This window comes from Anas acuta, chromosome 2, assembly GCF_963932015.1.
Source record: "Anas acuta chromosome 2, bAnaAcu1.1, whole genome shotgun sequence".
Taxonomy (NCBI): Eukaryota; Metazoa; Chordata; class Aves; order Anseriformes; family Anatidae; genus Anas; species Anas acuta.
In genome coordinates, this window is record NC_088980.1 from 97,637,774 (window position 1) to 97,652,105 (window position 14,332).

Sequence of the window (14,332 nt, forward strand, 5' to 3'; positions counted from 1 at the left end):
CCTTCTCCCCCTCCTTTCCTTAATCACTTCTTCTTCTGCTGCTCCTTCTTCTCGGCGGCGGAGAGCCGAGCAAGCGGCGGCGATGAGACGGTAAATTCAGTCACTCCCCCCCTCTCAGGCTTTCTCCGAGATCAAAGAGTCTCAAAGCGCAACTTTCTCGCTCGCTCGCAGGCTGGCTTGGTTCAGGCTCGTGGATTTGTGGGCTGCTGGTGGTGGGGGTTTTGTTTGTTTGTTTGTTTTTTTATTGCGTTGCTAATAGTTTGTTCATTGTGCAAAAAACGAGGTCGATCCAGTCTCTCCTTCTCCTCCCAGCACTTAGTCTAAGAGCAAGAAAGCAAATAATAAAAAGGAGTAAAGCCCCCATACATACATATACACCGGATGGGAAATGTCAGTCACTCCTCCACCTTCCAAACAGTCACAGATCAAACAGTGTCACCACCGGAGAGGACTACTTTTCTGTCTTGCTCTCCCTTTTTTTTTCCTCCACAAATCGAAGCTTCTTCTGCTACTAAATATAATGCGAACACGGTTTTTTTTATCATGGATTTTTTTTTGGCTGATCTTGATCTGCAACAGGAAAAAAAAAAAATACGAAACACGAAAACAAAAAAAAACAAAACACCAAAAAAAAATTGCCAAAACCAAGAAAAACCCCGGAGAGTGTGTGCAAAGAGGGCGGGCGGGGGGGGGGAGGAAGAAAAGCTAGTCACTGAGTGGGAGAGATTAACGTGAACTGTCCCCCCCCCAAACTCCTGGGAGAGAAAGAGATCCACTCTCCCTCTCTGCTCTTTTCACTGAAATATAACACACATTCGGGTCCCAGAGCTCTCAGACAGCCTCAACTGATAGACAGACACATCGAGCTGCTTTTCCTGCTTCAGCTCCTTACTCCTCCTCCTCTTGCCCACGTCACCCTGACAATTACAAATAGGTCTCACACAAACCCATACCTGTCAATCTTTTTAATTGCTTTGTTTTCTTTTTTTTTTTTTTTTCCCCTTTCTCTCCTTCCGAGAGCTAAACAATATGACAAAAAAAAAAAAAAAAAAAGTCTTAACACAGCAGGGCATAAAAGATTTCTCATGTGAGCCGCACGCACGCCGAGGGGGCTGTTGTTACAGATCCACTTGCTGAAGCGCCGCGCCAAGACGCATGTGCTGCTTCAACAACTTGAGGTCTGCTGCCGGCAAACTTACCCCAGATAAATAAATAAATAAAGACGTGAAAATAAGGCAGGGGACGGGACCTCGCCGTGGCAGGCGGCTGCCCGGCGCTGAGCGGCTCCGCGGTGGCAGCAGCCCCGCCGAGCGAAGCGCGCTGCTCACGGAGCCCGTGCGCCCGGGGGATTTACATAACGCGGGGACAGGAGGTGCTCTTCCCGGGCTTCTGTGAGCCGCGAAAGCAAAGAAAAAGCCACCACCCGGCTGATCCCGGCAGGAACACGCTCCAAACTGCAGCTTTGCTCTCTTTCGGGCAAAAAGGGGATTTGTTATTTTTTTTTCTCCTCTTTTCCTGCACATGTTTAGCGAGGCAGAGCCGAGGAAGGCGCTGCTTGCTGGCACGGAGACACCCCCTGCCCTGCCCTCCCTCACACAAAGTTGGGACAACCACCGCCGCGGCGCCGCTTCGCTCCCCTAACCCAGCTCCCTCCCCGCACAGCTCCCCTTTGCCGCGCCGTGAGGCGAGAAAACCACTTTATTAATTATTAGGGGTGGAAAAAAACCCCGAGAGGCTTCCCCGCGCGGCGCCGGCCGACAGGTCAACCCGCGGTGGCCGGCCGACAGGTCAACCGGCGGTGGCGGCCGCACGCCCCCTAACCGGCGGCCGCGGGGCCGGGGCCGGGGCCGGGGCCGGGGCCGGGGCCGGGGCCGGGGCCGGCGGCGGCTCGGGGTCGATTCGTAGCACCTGGCTGCGAGGAAGTGAACGTTTCGCACGGAAGGGGCGGAGCCTGGGGCCGGCGGGCAGCGGCTCGGCGGCGGCGAGGAGAGGCGCCGGGCGCTGCCGCTCCTCTTTTATTATTGTTATATTTTTTTTTTAATTTATTTTTTTTTTAATTTTTATTTTTTGGGTGCCCGGTAAGCGCTGCTCGCAGGGCGCGGGGCGGGGGTGGCGGATCCGCGGCGCTCCCCGCCTCGCTGTCTCTCCCCCCCCCACCCCCCCACTCCCTTCCCTCCCCTCCTATGCAGCCGCTCTTTAAAGCCCCCCGACGGCCGGAGCAGCGCGCACGGTGACAGCCGCGATCCTCAGCCGGGATCCGGGATCCAGCAGCCGGGATCCAGCAGCCGGGAGCGGCGGTGCCGGGCCATGAGCTGGAGCGCCCGCAGCGGCGTGGCGCTGGGCTGCCGGGCGCGGCCCATCGTGGACCTGTCGTACAGCCGCCACTTTCTGGATTTCCAGGGCTCGGGCATCCCCAGCGCCATGAAGAAGCTGGTGGTGACCCGGCGGAGCCCCAACTTCAGGGAAGCGGTCGCCCTGCGGCACGGCGTGCCCGTGCCCCTCCCCGGGGACGGCGACCTCCTCGTCAGGAACAGGTGAGCCGCAGCCACACACACACACGGACACCCCCCCCAAAAAAAAAAAAAAATAATAAATAACAAAAACACCACCCCTTCCCACCTCGTGGCCTGCTCCCGCACGCGTGCTTTGCGGGCCGGCTCCCGGCTCGCACCAGCTGCCATCTGGCGACTGCTTAAATTTAACTTTATTTGGGGTGCCGGTGCCCCTGCTGCTGTGCGGCGGCTGCTGCTGCCCCGTCCACGTGGGGTGATGCTTCCTCCTCCCTCCTCCTCCTCCTCCTCCTCCTCCTCCTCCTCCCGGCTCACCTCGGGCCGCCGGTGCTCGCCAAGTCCCTCCCAGCCCCCCGCCGGTGCTCCCCGCCCCGCACCGCCTCCCTGCCCCTTCCCCGGGCTGCCGGGACGCTCCCCCCCCCCACCCCCCCCACCCCAATTCCCCCCGGCGGGGGGCGAGGAGGGGACTTTTGGCTTTAACCTAAAGCGCCGTAAATCCTGCGCCGAGACACCCGGGCTCCGAGGAGCGACCCTGCCCTCCCTCCCCGCAGCCGGCCCCGTGGAGCTGGCTGCTCGCAGCTGGAAGCCCTAAAAAAAAAAGTCCAGGGGGTGCCCAGCAAGAGAGGGGAAGGGGAAACGCCGGGCACCGCGGGTGAGGGTGAGAGCAGCACTCTCTCGGGTGCTCGTCGAGCAGGCAAGCAGCAGTGGCACTGAAGCCTTGAGGCATTAGGAAGCCTAAAGAGATCCTTCAGGATGGTCCTGGGAGTTTTGGGAAGGCTTTGACTGAGTGCATGGTGTGTGTGTGATCCCTGGTGTGAGTCCGTGGGGAGCGCGTAAAGAAATTGGTGAACAAGGGGGAAGGGGAAAGTAGGACAGGGACTGCTACAGGAGCTGACGAGGAGCCTCGTGTGCCGCTTTAATCCGATGCTGACGCCTTCCCTTAGGATCCCGGAGACCAAAATTCCCTCCTCCACACCTCCGCGTCCAAACCACGGCGGTGCTGCGCCTGCTCAGGGCCACGGAGCAATAAGGGCCTGCAGCAGCCCACAGGCTGGGGCTCGGTGCCTGTCGGGGGGGTGAAGAGGCCAGCAGGACCTGAGCTGGGTAGCACGGGGCTGGGCGACATCCTCGCTTCCCTCATCGCCTCCCCCCATGCACTTGGATTCCTTCTCGCCCCCTCCCCGTGATTTTTTTTTAATTTATTCCTCTCCTCCACAGCTTCCAGCGTAACTCTTCCTCTCTCCCTCTCCTCCCTCCCTTTGCTGGGTGGGCTCCCCGTGCACACCTCACGGCGAAAGGGCTGAGGCGCAGAGCTCAGAGCAGACTGGAAGCAGGAGCTGCTCCAGACATTTCGGGCAGGCAACCACTGGGTCTCAGCTTGTTAGACACATGCTCCTGTACAGACACATGCACGAGTGGGGATGGAGGGGAGGGAGAGGTGAGTGAGAAGCTTTAGGGTTAGACTTCACATGTCTGGTATTATTTGGGGATCCGTGCCATTTTCTCTATATTTACTGTTATTTTCGGGGGGGTGTCACAGAAGACACAGGATCGCATTACTGAAAAGCACGCTCTATGAACGAGCAGCAGCAGGAAGCGAGTTTGGAGTGTTTCCCCCTCTTGTCACTCGGGGGAAGCTTTTTCCCATCCCAAAAGGATGGGTCCCTGTGTCTTAAAAAAAAAAAAAAAAAAAGCAAGCCCTAAATCCAACTGCATGTTTTGTGATAGGTAGAAACACAGAATTAAAAACAAAGCAGTGAAGGACTTGGAGTTCCAAGAGTGCGTTTGCAGATCTGCTCATTTCAGTCCCAGTCACGCCCATGAATACTATTAATTGCTTTGAGCTTTTTATGCAAAACAATCCTGATTCACCACAATAAAATCTGGGTTTGGATTTTAGGGGAACGGGGAACTAAAATGTGCCGAGTCCCTGTATGGAGAGATGTTTTCAAATAAGATGCTCTTCAGTTAAGTGGAACTTTCTTCCCTCTTTTTTTTTTTTTTTTCCTCCTTTGGAAAACTGAGCCAGCAGCTTTTTTTTTTTTTCAATTTTTTAAGGAAAAAAAAATCTGTCCTTTATTCAGAGAGAAATACTTCAAAACTAGAAATGGGTTTAAAGCAATGCATTTATTTCGGTTCTGTGCAGGAGAGGAGGAGAAGGAGCGGGAGAGGAGCGTACAAATCCCCTAACGAAGCCCTTTCAGCTTCGTGTGTCGGGCTGTTACGTTTTTTGGGGGGGGGGTGGCGGGGGACAAGGCTCCCACCACTGCAGGACAAGGACCCAGGCAGCGTGAAGAATGTGTCCTTCCTCCAGCTCCGCGCTCTTTGCGGGATTTTATGACGGAGGGGACGCGTTTCGTTCCCAGCATACCTGGGACGTTTCGCTGCTGGGATGGAAGACGCGAAAAAAAAAGTTTATAGAGGAGGCAGCGGGGGGTGAGCCGGGGGGGAGCTGCTGAACCCGGGGGTTAACGGGACACGGTGGGGAAAGCGGCGGGCCGTTTCCGCCGGGCGTTTGGGTTGTAAATGCGGCGTTTCTCGCCCGGTGCCGGCGGGGGTGACTTTGTGTTGGCTGCAGGTCGGGCGGCGGTGCGCGGCGGGTCCCCGGGGCAGACGGGGCGGGGGGAAGAGCCTTGGGGAAAGGCACCCTCTCGCCTTGTCAGGTTTACGTCTCGGGATGGAGAAGGAGCAAGCCCGTTAGAAACCCCGGAATGAGATAATCCGAGAAAGGAAAACGGGACGGGGGGGGAAAGGTTTGGAAGCGCTCTCCAAGCCCACCGGCGCCCCAGTCATTGTTGCTCGTGTGCTCTTTTGTTCCCAGAAGTTAGCAAACTCCTCCGCAACTTGTAAACCGGCCCCGGTCCCACTTCAAAAAAAAAAAAAAAAAAAAAAGCGCAGAGAAGTTTGAACTCGGCCGGCCGCGGGGACGCTCGGCGACCTCTAGAAAGAAAGGGACACCCCCCAAAAAAAAAAAATAATAATAATAATAATAAATAAAACCCGGCCGGGACGCGGCGCCCCGCCGGCAGCGGCGCGGAGCTGCGCTGGGAGCCCCGCGCTCGGAGCCCGGCGCCGGAGCCAGGGGAGGCGGCGGGGGCCGGGCGCTCCCCCGCAGCTCCCCCGCAGCTCCCCCGCAGCTCCCCGCAGCCGGGGGGCGAGCCTCGGGAAGCCGCAGGAAGGCTCGGAGCCTCTGGCAAAGTGCGGCGGTGGCATGCCTGCGCGGCTCTCGCACGCTGCCGAGCGCATCTTTCAGGTTGTCACGGCCACGTGTGCCAGCAGTCGCGGTCTTTTGTGTTGCGTGTGGTTCCCTTCGACGTTTTGCAGCTAGCAGAATCCTCCCCGGTCCCTCTCCCTTCGCCTACATAGCGATAGTCTTCCTGTTCTGGAAACCCAGCGTTACTAAAATACTCTTGGTGGTTAAGCTAGATCGTGTCTTTCCTCCTATGTGTTATCTCCTACTGCTTAATGATGTTGTGAGGACGTCTGTCTTCCCTTTTTTTTAATTTTTTTTTTAAATATTGGCATCCATTTTCACCTGTTAGAGGTCAGCAGGACTTGATAGCCTCACAATTTTAGCCCTTCTGTGCAAGGTTGTTTTGATGCGTGGCGAGTCATTTCTGGAAGGAAAAATATTTTAGCACTGACATTAGCTACATCAAAAGGCAAATTTGCTGTAGTGACTCCATCAATTAAAAAGTACTTGCCTACAGTAACATGACCTTGCAAACGACATCGATAGTTAATATGATCGTTAGTCATTAACAGTATTATTATATTCAAAAATGTAAATTTGTTGCCAGAATCAACATATTTACCGCTCTGCACGTTTTATTCTTCAGTGTTTTCACATCTTGTATAAAGTGGCCAATTAATTTTCATCCTTTAATCTTGTGTGGAGTTATTTTTATTTTGCTTAGTTCGGTCAAATGGAGCTGAGGAAAATGTCCTTTTCTTTTCTTTTTTTTTTTTTTTTTTTTTCCTTTTAGCAGATCTATCTTTAATTCTAGAGTAACCTAATGTAAAGTACAAAAGCCTGACCCGAGGTAGTCTTTGCAGTGTGCTCCTTATTCAAATATACCCAGAATCGGAAAAAAAGTTATCGTATGCATCCCATAAATTTAAATCGAAGGTTTCTCATACAACAAAGACTTGCTAAGGAATGAATTGTTTTAATACCTTTCTGTTTTCTTCTAGATTTGTCGGCATTAATGCATCTGACATAAACTACTCAGCCGGTCGATATGACACGTCGGTTAAACCCCCATTTGACATAGGCTTTGAAGGTGTTGGTGATGTGGTAGCGTTAGGACTCAGTGCTAGTGCCAATTACACAGTGGGCCAAGCCGTGGCCTACGTTAAAGCAGGTTCCTTTGCTGAATACACAGTCGTGCCTGCCAAGCAAGCAGTGCCTCTGCCCTCTGTGAAACCCGAGTTTCTGACTTTAATGGTAAGTGGTGCTACTGCATACATCAGCCTGAAGGAACTGGGAGAGCTGTCTGAAGGCCAGAAGGTCCTGGTGACAGCAGCGGCTGGAGGAACGGGCCAGTTCGCTGTGCAGCTCGCAAAGAAGGCAAAGTGCCATGTAATTGGAACCTGCTCCAGCGATGAAAAGGGTGGCTTTCTGAAATCCATTGGCTGTGACCGTGCAATCAACTATAAAACTGAAAACATTGAGTCTGTCCTTAGGAAGGACTACCCAGAAGGTGTGGATGTGGTGTACGAGTCTGTTGGTGGGAAGATGTTTGACTTGGCTGTTAACTCCTTGGCTACCAAAGGGCGCCTGATAGTTATTGGGTTTATCAGTGGCTACCAGAACCCTACTGGCCTCTCGCCTACTAAAGCAGAGGTTTTGCCAGCAAAACTGCTGAAGAAGTCTGCCAGCATCCGGGGTTTCTTCTTGAACCATTACTTTTCCGAATACAAAATGGCTCTGAAGCACTTGCTCGAGATGTATGAAAAAGGAGAACTGGTCTGTGAGGTGGACCTCGGAGACATGTCTCCAGAGGGCAAGTTCATTGGCTTGGAGTCTGTATTTCGTGCTGTAGATTACATGTACATGGGAAAAAACATTGGAAAAATTGTAGTTGAATTACCTCACTCTGTCAACAGTAAGCTGTAAAAACAGAACAATGATATAAATCAGAAGAGAGAAAATGGGCACTTTATGCCTTAGAATTACTAGAACAATTTCTTTTTTTTTTTTTTTTTTTTTAACTTAGTAATGGATATTAAATTAAAAAACAGCATTAAGGTGTTAATAAAGAGTTTTGTGTTTTTTTTCCTTCTTTTCCTGAAAGTGCCTTAATCTGTGGCTGAAGCACAGACTTAACGGGCCTGTGTTTGATTCTGTCGCTTAGGCTAGCATGAGACAGGAACATTGTTCATGACAGAGTAAGTCTTGATGCAGAGGCAGATTTAGTCTGTCAGACTAGTTTGATAAGATTTTATATATAGTTCAGCTCAGATTTTTTTTTCTTTCGGCAGATTTGATTCCCTGATTTAAAAATAAAATAGTTAGAACAAGACTAAGTAAAAAGAGTCATATCATGTGGCTACTTTATTAAATATTCTCTTAGAGTTTACAAAAAAATATATATTCTTGATTTTTTTTTTTTGTAACAAACACAATAATCATAATTTCACATCGTGGATTTATAGTAATATTTCTTGACCAGTTACACAGGGAAAATTTACCTTCCAAAGCTAACATGGCAGTAATAATAAGAAAAACAACTTGTTTTTTTTAGTCATGTCATTCATAACTGTAAACAACTGTGACATTTTATTTTAAATATTTCACCACAAGCTGTGACTTTATTTTCTTGCACTTTAATCTGCTACTGTTAGTGCTTACCATCCCACCATCTCTCTTTAATCAGTGTTACAAGACTGTTGGAGTGGGGTTTTGAGCCATATTCATATGTGTTCAGGCCCTGTTATATTTTTTGAAGATTTAATAAAATAATAATAAAAAAAAGCTTTTAAAACGCTTGTGCCTTTATTTATGTTGATACAGTTCTTGCTGACTAGCTCCTTTGCAGATGGTCTCTGTACTGCAGAGTTCTTTGACCGATGATTCTTGATGTGACTTGCCATAATCAGGCTGCTACTTCTACTGTTACTGAATATCGCTTCTGCAGAAGCCCTTTTACGGGCAGCAAGACCATTTTAATTCTGCAGTCACCGTACCTAGTACACGTCACATTGCTCAGGAGTAGATTATCCAGCGGGTGCAGTTAAAAGGTTTTGTAAAGTTTTGAAAATTCTTCCTCACTTAATAGAAATCATTAACGGTACATACCATGGGAATTCCAGCTAGAAGTGTAATATTTTCCAGAACAATAAAATACTTTAAACTATGCTTCCTCTACATCTTTTTTTCCATAGCAAATGTTCAAGATCTTAAATGCTGTTTTTGCCTCTTCTTTTGAAATTATATACATTTGTATGCAGTTGGAGAGATGGAAATTTCATAAGATCATACACCTAATAATAAACTTAATGATAGACTGATAATGTCTAGGGACTGAGGGAATAAAGCCAGGATAAACTTAATTTCTGGGCATTATTCAGGACTGACTACATGACAAATTTTTTAAAGCAATGTGCAAAAAGCTTGTATTTTACTTTACTACAGACAGTAGAGAATTATTTATTTTTTAAATTTGATTTAGTTAATTCTTATTGTAACATCTGAGCGCTTATGCCATTAGCATCCGATAGAATTAAGCTCAGCAAACCACTGTCCCATTTTTGGGCCATCTCTGACTAGTCCCACTTTGGAGGTTTGTGGGGAATGGCTTGAGTCATTGTTCCTGCTTCTGTTTTACTCAAGCCACTGTGATTTTTGTTTTCACACAGATCTACTGTTAGAAACAGACTTACTCTTTTCCCTATAATATTACAAATATTGTAGCGTTTTATATATTTTGGATAATTAGAAAGGTATTTTGGCCTTCCAGGTAAATGCTAGAAAGACAAACACTCAAGTAGCATAAGAGGTCAGAGCATACAAAGTTCTGACTCTTTTATTCCTAGGCATTTGGTGTCTTTCCTTGCTCAAAGAAAATGGGCTGCTTTGGGTCAATAAATGCATCTTTAAAAACAAACAAAACCTTTTGGGGACACAGTAGAGCAAAACAAAAATAAAAGAGTACATTTAGTTGTATCTGGGGTGCGTGCAGAAGAGTTGTGTGGGTAACAGTTTCTCAAAGTCCCTCCAGTCAAATGCCAAGTGCATCCAAGTGGCCCAATTCACAGAGGTGTTGATCCCTGCCAGTCCAGTAGGTTTAGCTGTCTGCACGGCTGTGACTTCCAAGTGCTTTTGTCATAAAACCTCTTCCTGTAACAGGACTGAGCTGGGACATGCAGCAGTCTACTTTCTTTTAATAAGTTACTTTGTATATAATGTGGAGTAATGCAACTGCCCCAGGCACCTTCACTAAGCAAAATGAGGGAACAGAGGAACCTTTTTGGAGGGGTCACATATGTACATGTATTCAAATATGACATTTGGTTGCTTTTTGGCTTCAGGCATATTTTTCAGCACTTTAATACTGATTACAGTGTTACTAAAAATTTAAATTTGGTATATGCAGAACGTGTACGTCCAGTGTACTGACCCTGTAGCCTTTCTGGTGTTTGGGTTGGGCCACGGCCATTGGGGCTGTCCTTTTCATCCAACGCCTGTATTGAGCTAAAAGGTAGCTCGGGCTATGCATGATTGCTCTTCCTTGAGTGAATCCAGAATGAAGAGGGAATTTTTGTTTTTAAAGATAAAACTTCTAGATCGCTGAAAGAGAGCGTTATCAGCGGGGAGAGGGTGAAACATTGTTTCTGAAACACGCAGATAAGGCTCTTCTGCCAAAATTCACAATAATTTTAAGGGGGTGGGGGAGAGGAAGAAGCCAACTTTTCTCCTTTATTTAAAAGTACATTCTGCAGACTTTCAGTTATGGGAGCAGGGCTGACTTTGAGTAAGTAAGCTATGATGGATTTAAATAATGTTTAAATATTAGATGGATAGGAAAATGTATATGGCATGCACACACTGAGAGGTTTAAATGATAGGACATTGAATGTACAAGGAAAAGAAATACTGTAGAGTCACAGCAAGGGATTAATAACAATACACTTAATATGCTTGCAAAAAAGGTGTATTAAAAGCTGTGTGCACAGTGGGGACTTAAATGATTAAAAATAATAATACATTTGCCTGGGAAGTACTAAGTATACTATATGTAGAGAGCAGGGATTTAAATAATAATACTATTAATAATAGCAGCTCATTGAGATGTGGTTGCTAGCACTACATCCTAATTTTACCTTTCTAAATGAATTTGCTACAGAGGAATCTGGCATTGTTTGCTGAGGCTAATAACAGAATTTCCCTTTCCTACACACATATGCTTCCATGGAAAAACAACAAAGAAATAGATGAAGAGCTGGCTTTTTTCCTGAGTCTGTCACATGTGTGCATACGCACGCGCACATGGACACACACGTACTCACTCTCTCCTGGCCTGCAACCCTCAGCACATTTTACAGATACGCTTCCTACTTAATTGCTATGCTGGAATCTCCTAATACCTTTCTGAGCGAAGTTAGAATTCTACCAAGCACTAGTTCGCTTTGTGTGTGTGCCTCTGTACAGATATATACCAAGTGTATATATTTAATAAGCGGACATTAATTTCTCCCTTGTCATGTAAATACAAATAATTACAGCGTCTCCAGGAAAAGTTTGCAGGAGTGTTTGCAGATATTGTATATATTCCGACTTCTGTCTGAGGAGTGAAGAAATTCCACTGCTGAATAGCTGTTAGTATCTATTTTACAAGATTTACTCATTTTCAGGTACCTAATGTAGCTGCTAGCATGCATGCACAACAATACAATTTATATGGTAAATGGAACCAAATAATGGCTTCACTGAATGTTATGGCTGCACTGAAGGGAAATGTCACGGTAAATAGCTGCCAAATTATGGATCATGCCGAAGTGTCACAACTGCACTAAAGACAAATAGCACTAGAGGCTATTGCCACTGTGACGCTTTTGAGTTATGAAGAAGAGGAGCAGCCTGATGTGAGCCTCTTTGTGTCCTCATTATAGCAAAGGGTTACTGGTGCAGCGTACAAGAAAACCTAGTCCTACGTGGTGGCTAGTTATTAATCTGTTCTTTTCCAACGTAACAGCTGTAGCACGAGAGAATCTTTTCCTTGCTTTATAAATACATACACACACACACACACAAACAAAGAAAAACCTGCAGGTTTTATGAATGTAAATGTGTACGGGAAATGACTGGTAATGGAAAAATGTTGTAATAAAATAATCTAATCAAAGAATATTATTAAATTTAACATCGTATGTGTCTGAAAGCTTTAGTTGCTTCTTATGCAGATAGATGTGTGAAATATAAGCAATAATGCACTTTCTCTCTTTGTAAAGACTTGAGTAGTAAGGACATTACCAACTAAATTGCTTCTTCTAAACTGAAGTGTGTCCCGGTTTCTTTCATTTTAATGGGAGGGTAATAAAGATGAAAGACTAACATTTTAACTGATGGATCCCTTAAGCTACAGAATCGAAATTTATTATGTTTTGAGGGAATATGCTAAATCCTGAAATGTGGAAAGAAGCAGGGAAACCCCAGGTAAAAGAAAAGTAACCTTTTTTTTTTTTTAATGACACATTTTTATGAATGGAATACTGCTCTTACTTAAGCTGAGAAAACAATATTGTTCTGTCTTTGGGGGGTGGAAAAAAAAAAAAAAAAAAGGAGGAAGAGAGATATTTGGGGGGAAAAAGGATTTGAAAATGGAGGGCCATAGCTCAGCAAGTGGCCTCATCTTTGCAGGATCACTTTTCAAACCCTGCCTGCAGTGTTCAGGGAAGTGAGCTTGATGCTCTGCACACTATTGTACACCCCACAAACGCACCATCCATAATACAGCACAATTGTCAGTCGCTGTTTTACAGAGGGGCCAGGGCTGAACAATCATGGTGGATAAATTACTTTTCTATTCTACAGCAAGTGGCCTTCCTACCATGTGAAGCTTAAGGTCATTGGCAGGGCAGCGAGGGGGAAGCTTATATATTAGTTAACTCTAATGCACTAATAGTGTTCAGATAGAGGAACTATACCAATTAATTACAGTTAGGTTTGTTCTTGGAGATGGGGGAGAAGACTTGAAGAGTTACTGTGTTGAGATACAGACTTCTGTATATATGTATGAATGTATATGTATCTGTGTATATATGCACATATCTATGCATATTTATGTATATATGTACATATCTGTACATACGTATTTTGCTTCCTTGCTACTCCCCCCAAATAAAGAGAAATTCCTGTAGCTAACTTGCTTTTTTTTTTCCTTTTAATATGTGCATTAGAGCCTTTAATATTCATTGTTGAAATAATCCATTTTTCAGAAATAAAAAAAAATATGTATTCTAAAAAGATTTTTTTAACCATAGCAGCACATTCTGCTTACAGTTTTTACTGTGTAGTCTAGAGGGGGGGGGGGGGGAAGAAAAACCTGTCAAAAATTAGGTAGAACATCCTTGAATAGCAATTAGCATGCCCAGAATTTATTTTATGTACAACGCAGTGGCAAGTAGCTGCTTCTTATTAAATGAAAATCCTGTATTATGTACTTCAGGAACATTCCAACTAATGAGTATGTAATGTCCTTAGTATAACACAGAACTTCTTTTTGTGTTCACAACCACAAGATGCTGGAAACTTGACAAATGATATCATTTAAGACAGATGCCTGCCTTAGGGACCTGTTTTTTGGCTTCCTGTTTCTGGTTTTTATTTCAATAACATTTGTAATTGCCACAGGATCTGTACCTGTGTAGTGCTTTAACCCCTTCATATATATCCTGTCGCTTTAACTCCTTGTGTAGGTACTTGGTAATTTTATTTTTTTTTCCCCCCCTCCCCAGCTCGGGTGTTGTTCCTGCCTCTCTCAAGCACAGATACACACATAAATAAGCGCTGGCTTTATTAGACCAGATGAAACGGTAACATTAGAGAAAGTAAACGCTTGCTGCACTCGCTGCGTTTTACTGGCGCAGAAGTACACGCAGACCAGGCCCAAGGAGAAAAATAAACAACAAGCTGTCAGGTACGGCCTGCTGATTCTCAGCGAGTTAGAACAAAATTCAGCAGACGCCGCATAGGTACAAAGTACCTTTATCTCAGTTGTACGTCCCAAAGTCTACTCCCCCCACCTCAAGCTCACATTCGTTACCTAGATTACAGGGCGGGGTGGTTTTGGACAGGGCTTTAATTTGTTGCTGGCTATCAGGGCCCTTTTGGTGGTGTGGGTTCAGCATGAGCTGCAGGTACCTGCTGCACCTCCCGCAGGGCCCACAAGGAGTAAAGCCCCTATCGCAGGACAGAAGTGGTTTGCAGCTCCCCAGGCGCTCGGCTTGGAGCCCAGCAGGCCTCACAACCTCGAGCAGCCCAGAGCTGTTAGTGGTAGCCAGTAGCTTGCTCCCTCCCTCTTCAGCTTTTTCATCAGTCTTGCAAAATACATTACCAGCAGGCTGTGCATGAGAAGCTGCTGTGGCTCTGCGCAGGGGAGTTTCTGTCAGGAGACTCACCAACTCCTATAGGCAGCACAATAGCCAGAAATGAGGGCTTGGAAGCACCAGGAGATCTTGGCACCTGTCCCGTAGGTGCTCGTTTCCTACTTGGCTGAAGCATCACACTCTCCTTGACTTAGGGTGCTTTCCCATGTCATTCAGAAGCAAAAAGTTATGTGCAAGCCTTCTATCACAGTGCACATGGCATCGCTGCACCT

The 14,332-nt window shown here is 46.6% G+C and overlaps 2 protein-coding genes across 2 annotated transcripts in view; one reads left to right on the forward strand and one right to left on the reverse strand.

Moving 5' to 3' along the window:
* Positions 1-853, reverse strand: part of TSHZ1 (teashirt zinc finger homeobox 1) — a 55,680-nt gene extending 54,827 nt beyond the window's left edge. Inside the window, exon 1 of the mRNA XM_068671340.1 lies at positions 1-853. This exon is cut by the window's left edge and continues 820 nt beyond it. The gene's annotated coding sequence lies outside the window, so the exon portion shown is untranslated.
* Positions 854-1,927: 1,074 nt separating this feature from the next.
* PTGR3 (prostaglandin reductase 3) lies at positions 1,928-8,133 on the forward strand. The gene is made up of 2 exons (XM_068671342.1): positions 1,928-2,534; positions 6,705-8,133. The coding sequence occupies exons 1-2, from the start codon at positions 2,308-2,310 to the stop codon at positions 7,627-7,629; spliced, it is 1,152 nt and encodes a 383-aa protein (XP_068527443.1). The 5' UTR covers positions 1,928-2,307; the 3' UTR covers positions 7,630-8,133.
* The last annotated feature ends 6,199 nt before the right edge of the window (positions 8,134-14,332 follow it).

Coding starts and splice junctions, on each gene's coding strand:
- PTGR3 (XM_068671342.1), top strand. CDS start 2,308: ATGAGCTGGAGCGCCCGCAGCGGCGTGGCGCTGGGCTGCCGGGCGCGG. Junction 2,535..6,704: donor GACCTCCTCGTCAGGAACAG/GTGAGCCGCAGC, acceptor GTTTTCTTCTAG/ATTTGTCGGCATTAATGCAT.